The following is a 17,379-nucleotide window of genomic DNA, read 5'->3' as shown; positions in this document are numbered from 1 at the left end:
ACAATTAATACAAAATCAACTTCCAGAACACCTTAACCTAACCATATCATGACACAAAATTATATATCCTAACTTGTATGAAAATATCTCGATCAGATATGGGTACAGATAAAAAAACAGATGCAAAGGAATCAACTTCATCTGTAATAAAGCCCAGGTAATCAAACAAGTTTACCAAGTCAGTGGAAAGACACAAAATAAAGAAATAAGCCGATCAGTAAATATCATTCCCTGTAAAAAAAAGTCATTTATGTGATGTGTCATTAATGACATCAAATTGAAAGCAAACTATGAGTTGATTGTTTCTGTTTAGTCGTAGCAGGTAAATAATTAATTATTTACTTAATTTCAGAATGTCAACAAAAAATGTCAATGGATTAATTAGAATTTACGATCTGGGTCTGTAGAAAAATATTGTCAAAATTCAGTTGACATTGACATATGTATAAATCTAACGTTCTTTCTTTTCCCTGAGCCTTAAGCCTCTAACAAACAAACTATTCATACTCAAGATCTACTAAACATTAGACAGATATTGTGAGTAGTTTAGGACAGCACTCTGGTAGCAAAGCCAGCAGGGGTTATCTCCCCTACCGGAAGTGCCGCAGTCTCGGATTCGCGAAGAGGGGCATGCTGGGTAATGCGTGCGCATCAAAGATGGGCGAGGAGGAGAAGCGCACGTAAAATCCTCCACTTCAATAAAAGAAGCGTGCGTAAAATCCTCCACTGAAGCAAGTAAGGCTATCATGGGCAATCAGGGTTGGCAAGCAGAGTGAGGAGGAGGAGGAGGAGGGTTCTTTTTTGTGTGCATTTGTTGGCAAAGCAATGATGAAAGTGTTCTTTCGGGAGGGTTGGGTGGCCCTGAAAAGGGCCGTTTGGAGAAGAAAAAACCCACCAACACTGGAACGGGAATGGGAACGGGAACGGGAACTGGAACGGAAACTTCATCCTAGGAAGGCAGGTGAAGCTTCCTCATTCGCGTTGCTATTATTCGCATTCTCCTCGCACAGATAGTGCCAGAAAGTTGTAGCTGCCACGTTCTTCTTCTTGTGTCTCACCAGCCCGGTCAGCTTGAGGTAGGCGCAGTGAGAGGACCACTTTAGGTGTTCCAGCCAAGGATCCTAGTGGAGCGCCCATCTTCTCAGCCGCATGCCGCAATGAAAGCAGTAAACACCATCGGCACTTTTTGTGTACACGTAGCCCGCATGAGCCATCTCTTCAGATGGTTCATTTGCATCGGCCACCCCTCAAACGAGGCTAGTCTTCTTTCAAAGTGTAGAAGGGGCGACGGTGACTTACTGGGCGGCGGCGGCGGCCTACCATCACAAGAATCCGTGTACTCAGATCTGGACCCACAAGCATCCGTACCATCACTCCTGGGTCCACAAGAAGCCACACCCTGAGTCACCAGAATATTATCTTGGTCCCCTCACAAGCATCTGTACAGCTCTGCGTCTCTGCCATTCTCGGTGTGATGATGATTTTTTCACAAGTGAATCTGAACCCACTCGAGTTCGCTCTCTTTTTGTAGGAGAGGGAGCGGATCGAATTTTTCTGCTGTTTTGATTGGTGCGACACGCTGCGCGCCGATTGGTCCGTTCCGGGGCCTGGTCTGAGCCTAGGTTTTCCAAACCGGACAAACCCTTGTGTTTGTTTTCCACAGGAACAGGCATTTTTTCCATGGGAGAGAAAGCACAACCCGCTGATCGACCAATCAGAGACCCGCACAGGGCGTGTGTGGCCTCTGATTGGACGAAAGCCCAAGCTTCTGATTGGTGCCTTTTCGATCCTGCTTTTTTGGGGGTAGACGTGTCCACCACCACCACCGCCACCACGATCATGTTGTGGAACGGACATCTGAATTCTAAAGGTGGACCTGCATGGACAGACATGGACGTGATGTAGGAATGCCTACGTGGTGTACTCCTTGTCTCCGTGCAAACGTGATGTAACTCGTGACTACAAACATACGTTTTTATATACTCAACAACAAAAGTTCCTTTGACACAAATATTTTAGAGAATTTTTCGGTTCGGGGGCGGCAGCGTTGTGGTACGGGGTGGGATTACAGCAAGACAGAGGACCCGTTTGATAGTGGTAGAGGGAAATCTCAATGGACAGCGCTACCGCGAAGATATCATCGGCCCTGTTGTTCTACCGTTTTTGCGTCGTCATGGCCAACGCATAACCTTTCAACATAACAACGCCTGGCCTCATATCACTCGACTTGTTCAGGTTTCTCTTCGACAAAACAACGTGAATGTCATCCCCTGGCCGGCTCGGTCCCCTGATCTCTCACCAATCGAGCACATGTGGGATGAGATGGATCGGCGACTTCGACGTCAACCACGTGTTCCACAGACACTCCAGGAACTTCTTTAGGGGGGTTGGGTTGGGGGGTTTGTGTTGGGAAAGCAATGATCAAAGCGTTTCTTTCAGAAGAGTTGGGTGGCCCTGAAAAGGGCCGTTGGAAACAAACTGGAAACTGGAAAACTGTAGGAAACTGGAAAACTGGAAACTATTGGAAACTGGAAAACTGGGGAAAAAAGTTAAGCAGCATGCCATGCGTTAGTCACTTTTCTCAGATGATAGGTGCCTGATGACGTCGCTGGCGCTTTGAAGGGAGCTATCTTGAGGGGCTTCTGTCATATTTTCACTTGCCTAGGTGTGGTGTGACGTCCGCATGGAGTTGTGTGATGCATTCTTTTAGGGCACGGACATCGTTATGCATGTCTTCTATGAGATGGAGCACTTGTGTCACTTGTGTCACTTGTGTCGACATGGACGGCACTGCTGGAGTCTTCTTGTGGCGGTGTTCTGGGCAATCTGCAGCGAAAAGGCCAACGGCTTAGCAGTTGTAGCACGGGCCTTGACTGTTTATCTTCGTTTTCGAACAGACATAGTACAGACATTGAGTGTGGCACTCGGTACATGTCACTTCAGGGCAGTACAGGTAACTGTGACTGTTGGTCTGGCACTTCATACAGCTGTATCGAGACATGGTTGATCTCTCATTCAGTGCTAGGACTGTAACGGTGTGCGTGGCTTCGCGCCCTTTATAGGAGAGGCACTGAAACCCTGCTTCCCGATTGGACGAAAACCCCGCCTTTCTCATTAGTTGGTTTCTGTCCCACACGCAACCAAGTTTGGCACATACGTTGTGTTTCTTTTCCATAGGAAAAGGGAGGTTCCATGGGAGGGAAAGCACAACCGCTGTTCGACCAATCAGAGACCAGAACAGGGCGTGTGTGGCCCTCTGATTGGTCGAAAACCCAAGCTTCTGATTGGTCATTTTCGATCCTGTTTATTCTTGGGTGTGCATTTCGATCCTGGTTTTTTCCTCGGGTGTGCATGTCGATCAACATCCTAAAGACAACACAACACATTTTTTTTAACTTTTTTTAAATTCCCCCGCTCACATGAACCAACACTCAACACTAAAGCCACAGGGGGCGTCCCTGTGACACACACAAAAAAAGAATCATCCTCCTCCTACTCCTCCTACTCCTCCTACTCCTTTTTCCTCCACGTGCGCTTCTCCTTCTCGCCCTCTTCGATGTGCACGCCTCTCGGAACCGGACGTGCTGCCATCTACATATTGTAGCCAGTGTGTCATTATCAGTAGGACGATCCTCCAGCCTTCCATCACCGGATATGTTTTCAGTTTTCACAGCTCACATCTTCTCCCATGAAATATGCATTGTACTATCAATATCGGGAGGTGGGTTTCGCTGATGTTTAAGGTTCTGGTTCTATTATACACATGGGTATAATCAATATGAAATCCATTTCTCGTATCCCCGCCGTGAATATTGCTAAAAGCGGCATAAACACCTATTCACTTCTATCAATATGGAATTAGCATTGCACCTGTATCGGGTAAATAGACCAAGCGATGAACTAAGCCTCACCTCGCCCAGAACATATGCACAACAGCAGCAGAGAGCCAATGATGTAGATGGTGTTTAAGCACATTTCCCCAGGCGTGTCTGACAAAACAAAACAAATCATTAAATCTGATATCTGAAAAATAATGAATACATCAAAATACATCATCCACTACAGTAAGTTCACGGTTGTTTGACGTTGGTAGTCTAATACAAGACAGAAAAATTCCTGTCATCAACAAACTGTGATAATGTGGTCAGGTTTATTGTTTTGCATACACTTAAATTGGGTAGTACAAAATAGACTTTTAATGATGAAGGGACGTGAATAAGATATCATATTGAAGGAAAATGTCTCGTTGTTGCATCCACGTAGCTCATAATCGGCGAGTTTAATTAATCCAAATCCCAAATCCCATGTTTAATATTGTTTGCACGCACCCTGCAGCATGGATGACATCAATGTTGAGGTATTACAGACACAATCATTAATCATTATGCCGTCACAGTTTTTGATTATTGATCCCATTTGAACCGTTTCAAGTGCATGTTCAAAAACATGTTGGCGATGTTCGTTTGTTTGTTTGTTGTTTAAAGCGGCACTCAGCAAGAGTCCAGTTATATGTAAATAATTGAGTCTGGACCAGACAATCCAGTGATTAACATCCACGCAAATGGTATACAATGACATGCATCAACCAAGTCAGTGAGCCTGACCACCCGATCCCGTTAGTCGCCTCTCACGACAAGCATAGTCCCCTTTTACAGCAAGCATGGGCTGCTGAAGACTTATTCTACCCCGGGTCATCAGGGGTCTTGTTGGCTATTTATTGTGAGGATGCAAAGAACCAAACGACGAATGGGGTGTGTCTCAGTGTGAATCTAGACCCTCCTGAAAACACTTCAAGGTCATCAGTTTCCGCCAGTTTCGTCGTTCTAAATATTATTGACGTCTGGTTATACTGTAAACAGTTACCGGAAATGTGACGCTGTTTCACGGTAATTCCATGTGTTAAGCTGACAGCTTTATACTGTTTTTATTATAACTGAACTGTGCTGTCATATGTTTCTTCAGTTACGGTCATTTACTGTATGCACTGTATCAAGGCAGAAGTTATGATACGGTTTGACAATGCGTCCCGGGATATGTTATTTCAACGCCGCCATTACGCTAAAAGGTGCACAAAAGGGTGACAGCTGTGTGCACATCTGCAAGACGACAGTATTATGTTGTTTTTATTATACCTGAACTGTTCTGTCATATGTTTCTTCAGTTACGGTAATTTACTGTATGCACTGTCTCCATTACGTAAAGGTGCACAAAAGGGTGACGGGGGTGTGCAAATCTGAAACTTCAACCTGACAGGACAACATCGGTACGCATCATGGTGGTACAAACTTCTATCCGAGCACTGGGATGCTGAAAGTTGTTTTCTATGTCAGCTCCGTTCTGCAATCGTGCGTCATCCCGCCCTTGACTGCTACTGACCTACATGTACCTCCATATCGGTCACGTTACCTAACAGTACATGGATGAAGTCGTTAACGTTGTTTTGGGACATACCAGACCTCGTCGTCACGTCTCCCGTCTGACGTACAGGTTCCACATATGCGAAATCACACTTTTGGACGTCGGCATATCTCTAGCTGTCTGGCATACTGACACCCCACCCATTATCTTTCCGATTTCTTGCAGTTTGTATTACCCTGACATTGTCAGTAACTACACTACCGGAAAAAAGAATGTAAACACTTAAGCATTGGATTTGACTAAACAATTACAAATGTTATCAAAACGTTGTTTGGCTGAAAACACTGAAAACTAAAGGTCACGAACACAACTGTGATACTGGTATGATGAACCATGTCTTGCTTCATTTCAGGAACCAACAAGAAATGGGTGTAAACTAAAAAAAGTCTTTCTCTTGCATCTGTGTTTTATGCTTTCTGATTTTGTCTTTCAATGGGCTCATTCTTGCCTCTTGAATTTTACGTTTTGCATATGCTGCGGCGATAATGTAGAATTGTGTTTGCATCTATTTGGTGGACATGGCTCAGAATTCTTGATAGCATGTCACTCAGCAGTGTCTCAACTTAGCCTCCCTTTCATCCTTTCCATCTGTGTATCTCACATACATTTACGGTAACATTGAATTTGTCACTACATGACGTTACATAGCCACACTGGCCATAGTAACAAACTATCACAGTTTATGCGTAATTTATTAAATATAATGATTCCGACAATAGGTCATTTTAAATTCGATGTACTCTTCGAGATCGTTCATTTTGTTACAGTTTGAACTAGGCCAAGCAATAACGATTGTAATGTATGATTCTAATGAATAAAACTGCAATGTGGATGTATGTCTTTGAAAGAAGGTACGTTCGATTGTTGGGTTGAAACTTTAGTCGCATTCACGTCAATACAATACTACTTCGTGATAACTGACATCATTGCAAAAACTTGCTGAATAGTGACCAGATTTCATAGGATATGCATCGTCAAAAACAAGAAAAAGTAAACCTTTGCCTTGAGTGAAAATGTAAAATTCTCGCGTGTTTAGGCTATGGGAAACCGTGTTAACCGTAGTTCGACACAAGAGGAGGGTCGATGTGTCTACTCCAATCAAATAGCATAGAGGAGATATAATTATTTGTATCTTGAAATGAGGCATATCGTTGAATATTCGATTGGTTTGTCTTTTTTTTTTGATAATTCTAAGGCATGGAGAATCCACAGCATTACTAGAAAAGAGATTTGCGTGCTGAATTGTTGAGTTAAGCAATCAGACCACTAAATTCGGCAGTGCTGTATTTTACCTTATATTTAACCTGTCAAATGTAAACCTGCAGGGGATTTAACCCTATATTAACAACACTGTAGTTCTATAGCATGTTGATTGCCGAAACCCGGAAATCGTTACATCTACGGACAGAACTAAATTGTGAAATCAGTAAATGACCACACAAGATCAATGAACAATCAACAAAGTATAATGAAATACACAATGTTAACAATCATATAAATTAAATAATTAGATTGCTCAATATGTGGCAGCAGCAATAAATAATAGGCCCTATTACAAGCTCAGTGCCTAGTATTTGTAACAGGTGGATGTTTTCTATTAAGCATGTGTCCTGTTCTTGAATCCCGCAAACAGTGTTGGAAACAGGCTGAAAACTTGTCTTTTTCTGGCAGGTATATGTGTTTCCCGTCCGCATGGGCAAGTACGATAGAAAGGATGAAAGTCGAGCTTCTCACAACGGAGCTATCTGTGCAGGGAGGCTACAGCTACTGAAGGTGTCAAGCACGTAAACAGTGAGGGAAGCCACAATGTTACACTTTTGACCACCGTAGGCTAATTGTACACTTAACGTTTTTTCAACGCCTCATTGAATGTAGACTATTTTCCAATTTTTCAGTCATAGAATAACACGAAATTAGATCTTGATCTCAAAGTCAACTTGTCCACTCATAATATATCGAACTGTCCGAAATGTTAGACAATAAGAATGTTGATATTGCCTCTGAGTGCCGTTACAATATTGTCGAAAACTACAATAATCGTTTGATGAAAGAACAGGGTTTTGGTGACATATCATGGAATGTCACGCATAAGATCAGAATGTTATCCGAGGAGAAATCTGCCAAAAGCATACAACAGTACTATCAACTTTAGCCTTGACTCTTAAACCTAAAGAATTGTCCATTCCACGTTTGTACTGTATTCCAATGCTCCGTAATATTCCGTACAGAGAGAAATATGTTGCTGGGTTCAGCAAGCGTACCAACAAATCTCAGTCTCAAAGATTAACCATAATCCTTAAAAATAAAAAGTAAGGACTTTCTTTATATTCACAGAATATATTTGAGACAAGTGGAATTACTACCGTCTGGGTTCTCACAAACTTAAAGGACAAACCTAAAGGACTTGCTTCAGTTTTGCAATCTCAGAAAAGAACCAAGTATACATTTTATTTTTTAACTTTGTACGCCACTATCCCACATGTAAACGTAAGGAAAAAACTGATCCCTGGGGCATTTGTTACTAAAGGTGATCATAGATATGGTTACAGGCTGTGCCACGTCAAGCATCCAGCACCTACTGTTTTTTTTGTAAAGTCGCGAACACTTGGCGTCATCACTGATTTTCAGTGATCCATTCATTTAATTATCACCGCTATATTGCCTTTTACGTCCTGTGGAATCGGTTTCGGTGGATAATCGTGACAAGTAAACTATAGATTTACATTTCTATTGTCACAGGTTCGGGGTTACTTGTCAAAAATAAAACCAAATGCCGTCTCAAGTTTAATGAGAAAACAATATCTGAAATGCTTGGGTAAGACATTCAGACAAAATGTAGGGAACCCCTAGGCTACAATCGGTTCACCTTCATGCTGATTATGCATAGAATCGGAATTTCTTCTCAGATTAGGAAACTCAATACAAGGTAATTTGGACGAAAAGATGAACTTCAACATCAGGTACATCGATAATATGACATCGTTCAATAACCATCAAATAACTCATTCCCTTCTCTGATGTACCCACCTGAACTAGAAATGAAGGAGACGAAGGAGACCTCGTCTGTTTAGGTTTATATCCATGTATAGAGATAGAGTTACAAACACTCTCCACGTGACCATATGACATAAAGCATGACTTCAACTTTCCAATAGTCAACTTTCCCTTTATGTCGAGCAATATTCCAACAGCCCCAACCTTTGGTGCCACATTTTACAACGTGTGATGTACAGTCGAGTATACTCTTTATACGATGATTTCAAAGAGCGTCATAGGACTCTTCAACAAAAGTCGTTTGATCCAAGTTACAACATTCAAGGCCCCAGTAAGGCTTTCAAAACGTTTTATAAAAGAAATGTGGAGGACATTTCCGAATTTGACAACAATGATGTCCGATGCAATTCCCCTTATCGACACGTTCAATGTGTTCCCGTGTCTTTTCAGATAATATAACCACCTGACTTGCCTTTACCCGGGTGCCACCGGTTGGGCAGGATGTACTCACCTTTTAGCACCTGATATCATCAGAGGTTCAGAGGTTCATTAACACATGCTCATGATATTGTCGGATTTGTATAATCGACTCGGTTTTGGGTCGCTTTAATATATCTTGTGTCTTCTTAAGCAGTACATGATTAATGGAGTTTCAGATGACGAATGAAAGAGTATGGTTTTACGCCGCTATTAGCACTATTTCAGCAATATCACGGCGGGGGACACCAGAAATGGGCTTCACACATTCACACATGTCGGGAATCGAACCCGGGTCTTCGGCGTGACGAGCGAACGCTTGAAGCACAAGGCTACCCGACCGCCCTTCAGATAATGAGGTTTCACTGTACTCCTAGTTGATATAAATAAATCCCCATGTAGGGATCCCGGGCAAGAATAGGTCCCTAGGAAGCAACCTATCCTGGTCGTAGGAGGTGTCGTTATGGATCGGTAGTCAGGCTCGGTAACGTCAATGAGAGAGTGTCCTCGTACACATACGGTATAAATTATTGCTCACAATATCGATCATTGGATTGTCTTATCCGGTCACGATTATTTACAGGACGAGGTCTGAGTGAGGCGATAAACAACCAATGAACAAAAAAACAAATATAAATATCGAAACTATTTGATATAATTAAACATGCAATATGTAATGTGGAACTACATATACATGGTGATTTCATATGCCGACTTACCAAGTTCTGCCAAACAGGTCTTCCAGCTGGTAATGTAACTTTCTAAACTAGGTAGCTGCAGCCTGCTTCAGAGATATTTTGAAACTGATTGTCGGATTAGGCGACGCACATATACATACCTGTTACTCAACCAGTGACATTCGTCGAAACATCTCGATATGCATCAGCACTCCAGATGGGCAGGACAGCTTCAAATAGGTGTTTACATAAGCTAACATTTTTTTATACAAAATGTGTTTTCGTCACACTACGTTATCATCGAGTGCATGAAACCAGTCATGTCAGTCCGTTCTGTAAACGGTGACAAGTCTTGAAAACAATCTATAGGAAGGAAATGTCAAATGCTAAGGAAAACATTGAAATATCCATATGATAATGGTCAGACATGTTCAAATGGCCTCCGGCTAGTTGTTTTCGTACACAGGCCGCAGGTGTACTGCGGTTCGGCTTCAGGCAACTTACAAATTGGGAGAAGCCTTCTTCAGGTCTTCATGCTGGAGCAGGACACCCGGTGTCATCACTGATGTCCTCTGCTCAATTCATATAATGTTCACCTATATTTCCCTATATATAGTGGGATCTGTTTCGCCTGATTATTGGAATACAAATTACTAAACGGGTCCCCGTTAGATACATTGATTGATTGTTTGTTGTTTAACGCCGCACTCAGCAATATTCCAGCTATATGACGGCGGTTTGTAAATAATCGAGTCTGGACCAGTGATTGACATCATGAGCATCGAACCACAAAATTCGGATACGATGACATGCATCAACCAAGTCAGCGAGCCTGACCACCCGATCCCGTTAGCCGCCTTTTACGACAAGCATAGTCGCCTTTTACGACAAGCATAGTCGCCTTTTACGGCAAGCATGGGTTGCTGAAGACCTGTGGTTTTGCAAGAGAAGCTGCGATTATAGTCGTCTGCACAGAAGATGGGGATAATCCGAGTTTTCCGATTGTATTGTGTACATCATTTCACAATCAGCGACACTATTTCTTGTCACGTTTTCTACAATGCAGCAAAGCACGTTCTTTTCACGTTCAGTTCAGTTCAACATGGCAACAGAATCGGACGACGAGCTTGTGGCTGCAAGCCAAATTCTTGACCACTAATGGAATGCCAGGTACCGAGGCAACCAACAGCATGAGAATGCCAGAGTACTCGGACATTAGCGACGACAGCGACGAGAAAGAAGAGCATAAGCGTTTAAATTACATGCCGTCGTGTGCAGACATGGAAAGCCGTGTTCGCATTGCAGTGCAGAATATCACGCTTCGACGAAATAAGTGGGCGATAAACACGGTTTCTCACTGGGCAACGTGGCGGAACAACAGACGTAACAACGAGTTGTAAATCATAACTACTGTAGATAAGATGGACGATGAGCAACTGTCATTTTGGTTGACAAACCTTGTTCTGTAGGTAAGAAAAAACGACGTATCCACCTTCATCACCGTTGACCCTGTGGAGTGAGTGAGTGTTGTTTTACGCCCCTTTTTGAGCAATATTCCAGCAATATCACGACTGGGGGACACCAGAAAGGGGCTTCACACATTCACACATGTCGGGAATCGAACCCGGGTTTTCGGCGTGACGAGCGAACACTTTAACCACTAGGCTACCCGACCGCCCCTTTGCCCTGTGGATAGGAATTCACATTCATTTCTGGTCAATATATTTCTCCTGACGTATTTTGATTCCCATGGTTGATTTTATGACACCAACAGAGGTTTTAACTCCAACATTCACATCACCCAAGGTTTATAACGTAATATCAACCTCTGATGACATCACAAACATGGATTTGACTTGAACATGTACTATAGAAATAGTTTTCGAGGTGAAGCCGAGAGAAATATTTAAGAAACACTGACGTGAAAGAAAGAATACTGAAATATCGAGGCAAAGCCGAGGTTTTCAGTATCTGGACGAGAAGGATACGCCTCACTCTTTTATATTCGCTTGCAATGGCGTCACCAGAGGTTGCTCTTTCCGTATCGCCCAAGGTTAAAATTAGGATATCGACCTCTGATGACGTCACTTCAAATGGATATGGTTAATATCTAGTTATCCTCTCACTAGACCATATCATCCCAAATTGTATCTATGAGAGTAATTTCAACTTAAGTACATCTATCTGTACGTGATGGTTGTATGTATCCAGTGCAAATCAGATAACGCGTTCGTTGAAACATGTCCCACACAAGAGCATTTTAGTGCCATTGAATATTTTCAGGAGACACAGATTATAAGACCATCCAAATGGCTTTCGTTGCTGCGTACTATACATCTGGTGTTGCAATTTCTGTCTGACAGGCGAGGTGAAATGGGGATTATCGTTGCGTTCAAGATTATAGCCTCTGTGTGTGTGTGTGTGTGTGTGTGTGTGTGTGTGTGTGTGTGTGTGTGTGTGTGTGTGTGTGTGTGTGTTACCTTGTGCTTTTCTTTCTGCTTGTACTGATACTTTTACAAATACTGGTTATATAGTGCTAGCCCACCGGCACACCATGCCACTGTTTAACATAATTAAAAATACCACCACACCGACTCAAAGCCGACCAGTATACTTCTAAATATAAGTTATTTATTTGCATGCATTTGCTACCCTTAGTCAAAAACTGTTTGGCTGTTAGTCAAAAAGCTTGTTCGTCAACAACATTATGAAATTCTGTCTATGATTATTGAACGTGTTTCAAAGGGCTGAATATATGAATGAGGATATACTCCACTCAACCTTAAAATGTCAGTCTGACTAATTGCTCAAGAGCCCGCTCAGTCGGCAGGCTTCTATTCAGTGTTGTTATATAAGTAACTTTGTAATTTATTGAAGTCCTTGGTCATTCAAAGAACTTACGTCAACCCCAAGCAGCCTAAGGTTTCAATGAAGGCGTACTTTAGCAACAAAACCACCTTTGTGGTCAGTGGGTACATGCTGGGTGTGTCTTTAATGCTCTAATACCTTGTGCGTTATCCACACCTTGCCTTTATGTTTTTGTACCCGTACATTTGGCCAACCTGAATCTCAAATCAACAGGTAACATTTCCAAATGCTAAAATTGCAACACGCATATTTCTATTTAACATGACCGCAAACTTTTCTTGTCTTTGAACATGATAACATTAATTTTATTTGACAAAATAGCAGTTTCATGTACTGTACGTCATTTTAAAAGAAACATTTAAATAAGGAGTAGATACAAGAAACATATTAACACACTATCGTATCTATTATCTGCTTATTATCATTCATCGCCATCACCAGACGTAATTCCTTCTATAGTCATCTTTCCCTCAATGTAAAGCAATATTCATGCAGTTCCATCCCTTGGTATCAACATTTCACAACTTCTGAGGTACAATCAAGCATGATCTTTCCACGACTATTTCGAAGAGCCCCATGCGGCTCTTGTTCAAACAATGTTTGATCAGGCTTACAAAATTGAAAGCATCAGGTTTCTATAATTATTGACTGTGGTCATACAAACCGATAATATTTTACCCGCATGTACTCTACAAGCGATTACCTTCCCCGATGTTGATTACACGTTATTAAAGTTCTTAATGGATATCTGTTTGTTGTAACGTTGGTTTATTACAAAAATAGAATTGTCGCTTTTGTTCAGTCCATGAAAATCCACTGTCTCCTATGATATTTCACTAAAAACAGAGTACACTTTAATCATATTTGAGCAAGTGATAGTTTACTTTGTTATAATGGCAGTGTAGTTGGGAAAAAGATTCCAAGCAGCAGAGGTGTTCAAGCTCAGCCATGGAAACCGATCCCACAAGTTGAGTGTCCTCGCTAAATCTCCAAAGGTGCCAAAACTTGTAAAAAGCCTCAGCTACGTCTCAGTTAGACATTGATTTTCAGCGTATCTTTTGATAATGATAGCAACTGTCCCACTAGGGGGCGGCCGGGTAGCCTTGTGGTTAAAGCGTTCGCTCGTCACGCCGAAGACCTTGGTTCGATTCCCGACAAGGGTACAATGTGTGTGAAGCCCATTTCTGGTGTCCCCAGCAATGATATTGCTAGAATATTGCTAAAAGCGGCGTAAAACCATACATATTCACTCACTCTAGATTCCCGTTGGTTAATTCTGACTAGATCACCGACTGCCAAGGGCGACGCCATGTTTGTAAACACTGAAAGTCGTCCCTACTTAACGTTTGATATTTGCATTTGTATCCACATATGACCCCAACGTATATCGTTTTTATCCATTGGCTTTATCCTGTCGAGACACCTACCCATTTGTATGACACACATATTTATCCTGACATTTATCTCATGTTGAGTGAGTGAGTGAGATAAACTTTAACGTCGCATCAGCATTATTTCAGCCATATAGCGACGAGACCATGATACCCCTAGCAGGATTTATGTCATCACTTCAGTCACCGGTGGTTGTGAACAATACTAGCCTACATTAAAAAATACTCAGCAATGAGTTGGCTTTAAAACACTGGTTGATTATAGTTACATCGATTATGATAGGATTACGTGTCACACGGGGACAATAATTTTACGATACTTTAACCCCCTGGACAGAGCCTTCTATAAAGTCAGTAGACAAAAGCATCACACCAAATTTAAAAACAAGCATTTAATTATTCACATACATATTAAAAATATATTATACAGACCAATTTATTTCAAATAGCTGATAATAAGATGCCCGCTGACACGGGAAAAGAGATATTTCAGATTAACGCCTTGTTAATGTGAATCCCTTGCGATTGCAAAGTCCACACAGTCAAGCAATATACACTTAGGAGGTTCGTCCTCATCTTTCTTAAGCAGATATTCGCGTGTTAAACGACTGTGGCCAAAAAGACATCGTCGTAAAACGACCTCGTCATGTCTTGACTGACAACCCAAGTAAGTATGGCCGATTGTTGGTTTTAATTGCTTCCTTCTTGGGTGTCCCACCTCTTTTGCGTGAGATCTTTAAGTATAACGAATATAACTTTTAATTGTTGGTTTGAAATCGCTGTAAGGGATAAGTAGTGGAGATAACGGTTTGTCAAGAGCTGCTTTAGCTGCAGCATCGGCTTTTGAATTACCTATTATGCCTACATGACTTCGCAACTAGCAAAAGACAACGTCACATTGGCCAGTAGAAAGATCATTGAAAAGTTCTAAAATGTCAAGAATTATGGTATGATTTGAGGAGACACTTGTCAGTGCCTTAAGGCAAGTTAATAAATCAGAAACGATGATGAAATTTTTAGTGTGGTTTTGATGTTTGATATAGGTCAAAGCTGTATTGATAGCTTTGGCCTCTGCAGTAAAAATTGAACTAGAATCTAGGATTCTTGAGGAGACAGTTCTGGATCCAGTGATGGTGGCACTAGCAACTTATCTCATGTTGAAGAAGATATCAGACGTACCAGTGATACCTGGCGAACCGTTATCACAAGAACCTGTAAGCTGGTCACAAGTACTATGTCACAATAAAGCAGACAAAGAGGCAGAGGGAATGCAATACATGGGTAGTCAAATAACTATTGCCCTGAAAGAGTTACAGTCATTAGATTATCGAGTTTGGATTCTATTGTTTAACATGAGTATGTCACTCTGTCAACAAATCATGTGTATTCGTCAGTATATTAATACAGCCTACGATTTAACAAAAAAGTCTTATAGCGAAACGAAATAGGTCTCTCGGAACCTTCAAGCAAAACTAAGTGACATTTATTCAACTGGAAGCTCAAACATGGACAAGATTCCAGATACAGAATGCGTCAACTATTTTCGTCTTGAACATTGTTAACAAGTAAAATACAAACCTTTTTGACGACGATCGATTTTAAGACGAATTTTTTTGCATTGATCTTTATTTGCGGAATTTGCCCTACCCTTATTTATTGTCAGAATAATAGTTGAAATTGCTGTTTAAGGTTGCCTTTGATGCTTTTTTTCCTAAGCTTCCATACACATGATACAGTAATTTGTGTAACATGGTTATACATTGAATACAGACCTGAGTGTGATCGACGGTGCTTGGCATTTACTGTCAACACCTACTTTCCCTATAATGATTCCAAAATATATTCTTTTACTTCGATGTCTTCAAGGTCATACCTAATGTCTAGTTGCGAGATTTTGCGATATGCTTGCAGGAAAAAATGAGACTTTAACCGATAGTGTCAGACGTATTTTACACTATTTTTCTCTTTACAAAAGTACCCGAGTCACAACTGACTGGGTCCAAATAACGACAGAGAGAACGCACAAGAACGTATGTAAACTGAGTCAACGTCTTGTCACTGTTTCTGCAACATGATATTCAATTTTGGGTCTGCAGGTTCCATTGAAACATTCATTGCATAGAGACGTAATCTGTAATATTCTTTGCGGCGTTCGCAACAAACGAATGCATATTTGTATGCAAATTGTGTGAGGGGCGGGTGTTACGGATAGAGCTGGACATGCTAACCCATTTCGTAAACTTCTGGCGTCATAACTGAATGTCAGTGATCCATTCATATAAATGTCAGCACTATTTTGCCGTTTACGCCCAAAGGTATCTGTTTTGGCAGACAATCGAGACCAGGTTTCTTCTGGGAGTGACGTTTTAAATTTACGTAATGTGAAATTCCAACCCGAGAACCAATAAAATATAATAACTAGTATGTTGGCAGTACAATCAGTTATACAATAATAATCGTTCTTGTCAAACGGCCCACGTGGGTGGGTGTTTACATGTCGTCATTCGTTTACGCATTAACCAATGAAATTTGTGTTATCATGACGTCATAATCACCTGCCAGATCACTCGTATGAACTCAGCCTACAAATCATGGCCGCGTTAAAAATGATTTCTTCCCGGCTATTAAATTCAGGACAGACCGGGGCTGAACGGTATCTTCCTACTATTCATGTCGCCACGACGGGTGGGGTTTGCAAATATTATGTTAGATATAAAGGCACATTCAAAAGCATTGATACCTCAGACATGTGCAAAGAATGATCTGTTACATCTGAAATTTTCAATTTCAGCCCTTTCGTCAAAACCCACCAGAGCTGAACACAACACTGCTTGCCTTGTACGGGACAATAAACATTAAGTGTATGTTCTCCAAGCACCTGTTTGCTGTTATCACGTAAACTAACCGTTTGATATAAACTCATAATGTCTCATAATACTTTATCTCTGTAATCATATTTCTGAAAAACGATCGCAATTTGTTTAGGCTTTCACAGTGCAATGCGATAGGGTGAGCTGCTCGGGAATCCTTTTGTAAAGAATAATGACGTCAGTGGAAGCATAAAGATGGGTGGCTATTCCCTTAGTGTGTTCGTTTCTATCGTTTTACATCTGACTGCGCGATACAATAATGTCTGTCTTAGAGAGTAGCTATCCATTTAAGATGCTTTTTGCAATCATATTAATAAAATTTGACTGTGTGTAATTATAATGTCTATCTTATACAGTGGCTTTCCATTCAAGATGTGATCCGTGAAAATCCGGGGTGGAATAGTTCTTCAGCGACCCATGCTTGCCGTAAAAGGCGACTATGCTTGTCGTAAGAGGCGACTAACGGGATCGGGTGGTCAGGCTCGCTGACTTGGTTGATGCATGTCATCGATCCCAATTGCTTGAATCAATGCTCATGATATTAATCACTGGATTGTCTGGTCCAGACGCGACTATTTACAGACATCCGTCATATAGCTGGACTATTGCTGAGTGCGGCGTTAAACAACAAACCAACCAACCATTTAAGATGTCCGTTGCAGACGTATTACATTACATGCTTTC

The 17,379-nt window shown here is 41.5% G+C and overlaps 1 protein-coding gene across 1 annotated transcript in view; it reads right to left on the bottom strand.

Annotated features, from left to right (window-relative positions):
* LOC124115025 (EGF-like domain-containing protein 2) overlaps positions 1-9,759 on the bottom strand; it is a 29,007-nt gene extending 19,248 nt beyond the window's left edge. The window contains exons 1-2 of the mRNA XM_046475827.2: positions 9,609-9,759; positions 3,912-3,989 (exon numbers count right to left, since the gene is read on the bottom strand). Of these exons, the coding sequence (XP_046331783.2) occupies positions 3,912-3,975 (64 nt within the window). The 5' untranslated portion in view covers positions 3,976-3,989; positions 9,609-9,759. The remainder of the gene's footprint in view (positions 1-3,911; positions 3,990-9,608) is intronic.
* Between the last annotated feature and the right edge of the window lie 7,620 nt (positions 9,760-17,379).

This window comes from Haliotis rufescens, unplaced genomic scaffold (assembly GCF_023055435.1).
Source record: "Haliotis rufescens isolate VD_foot unplaced genomic scaffold, xgHalRufe1.0.p SCAF_4, whole genome shotgun sequence".
Lineage (NCBI taxonomy): Eukaryota > Metazoa > Mollusca > Gastropoda > Lepetellida > Haliotidae > Haliotis > Haliotis rufescens.
The sequence above is the reverse complement of the archived record's forward strand: the minus strand, read 5'-3'. Positions and strand labels throughout refer to the sequence as shown.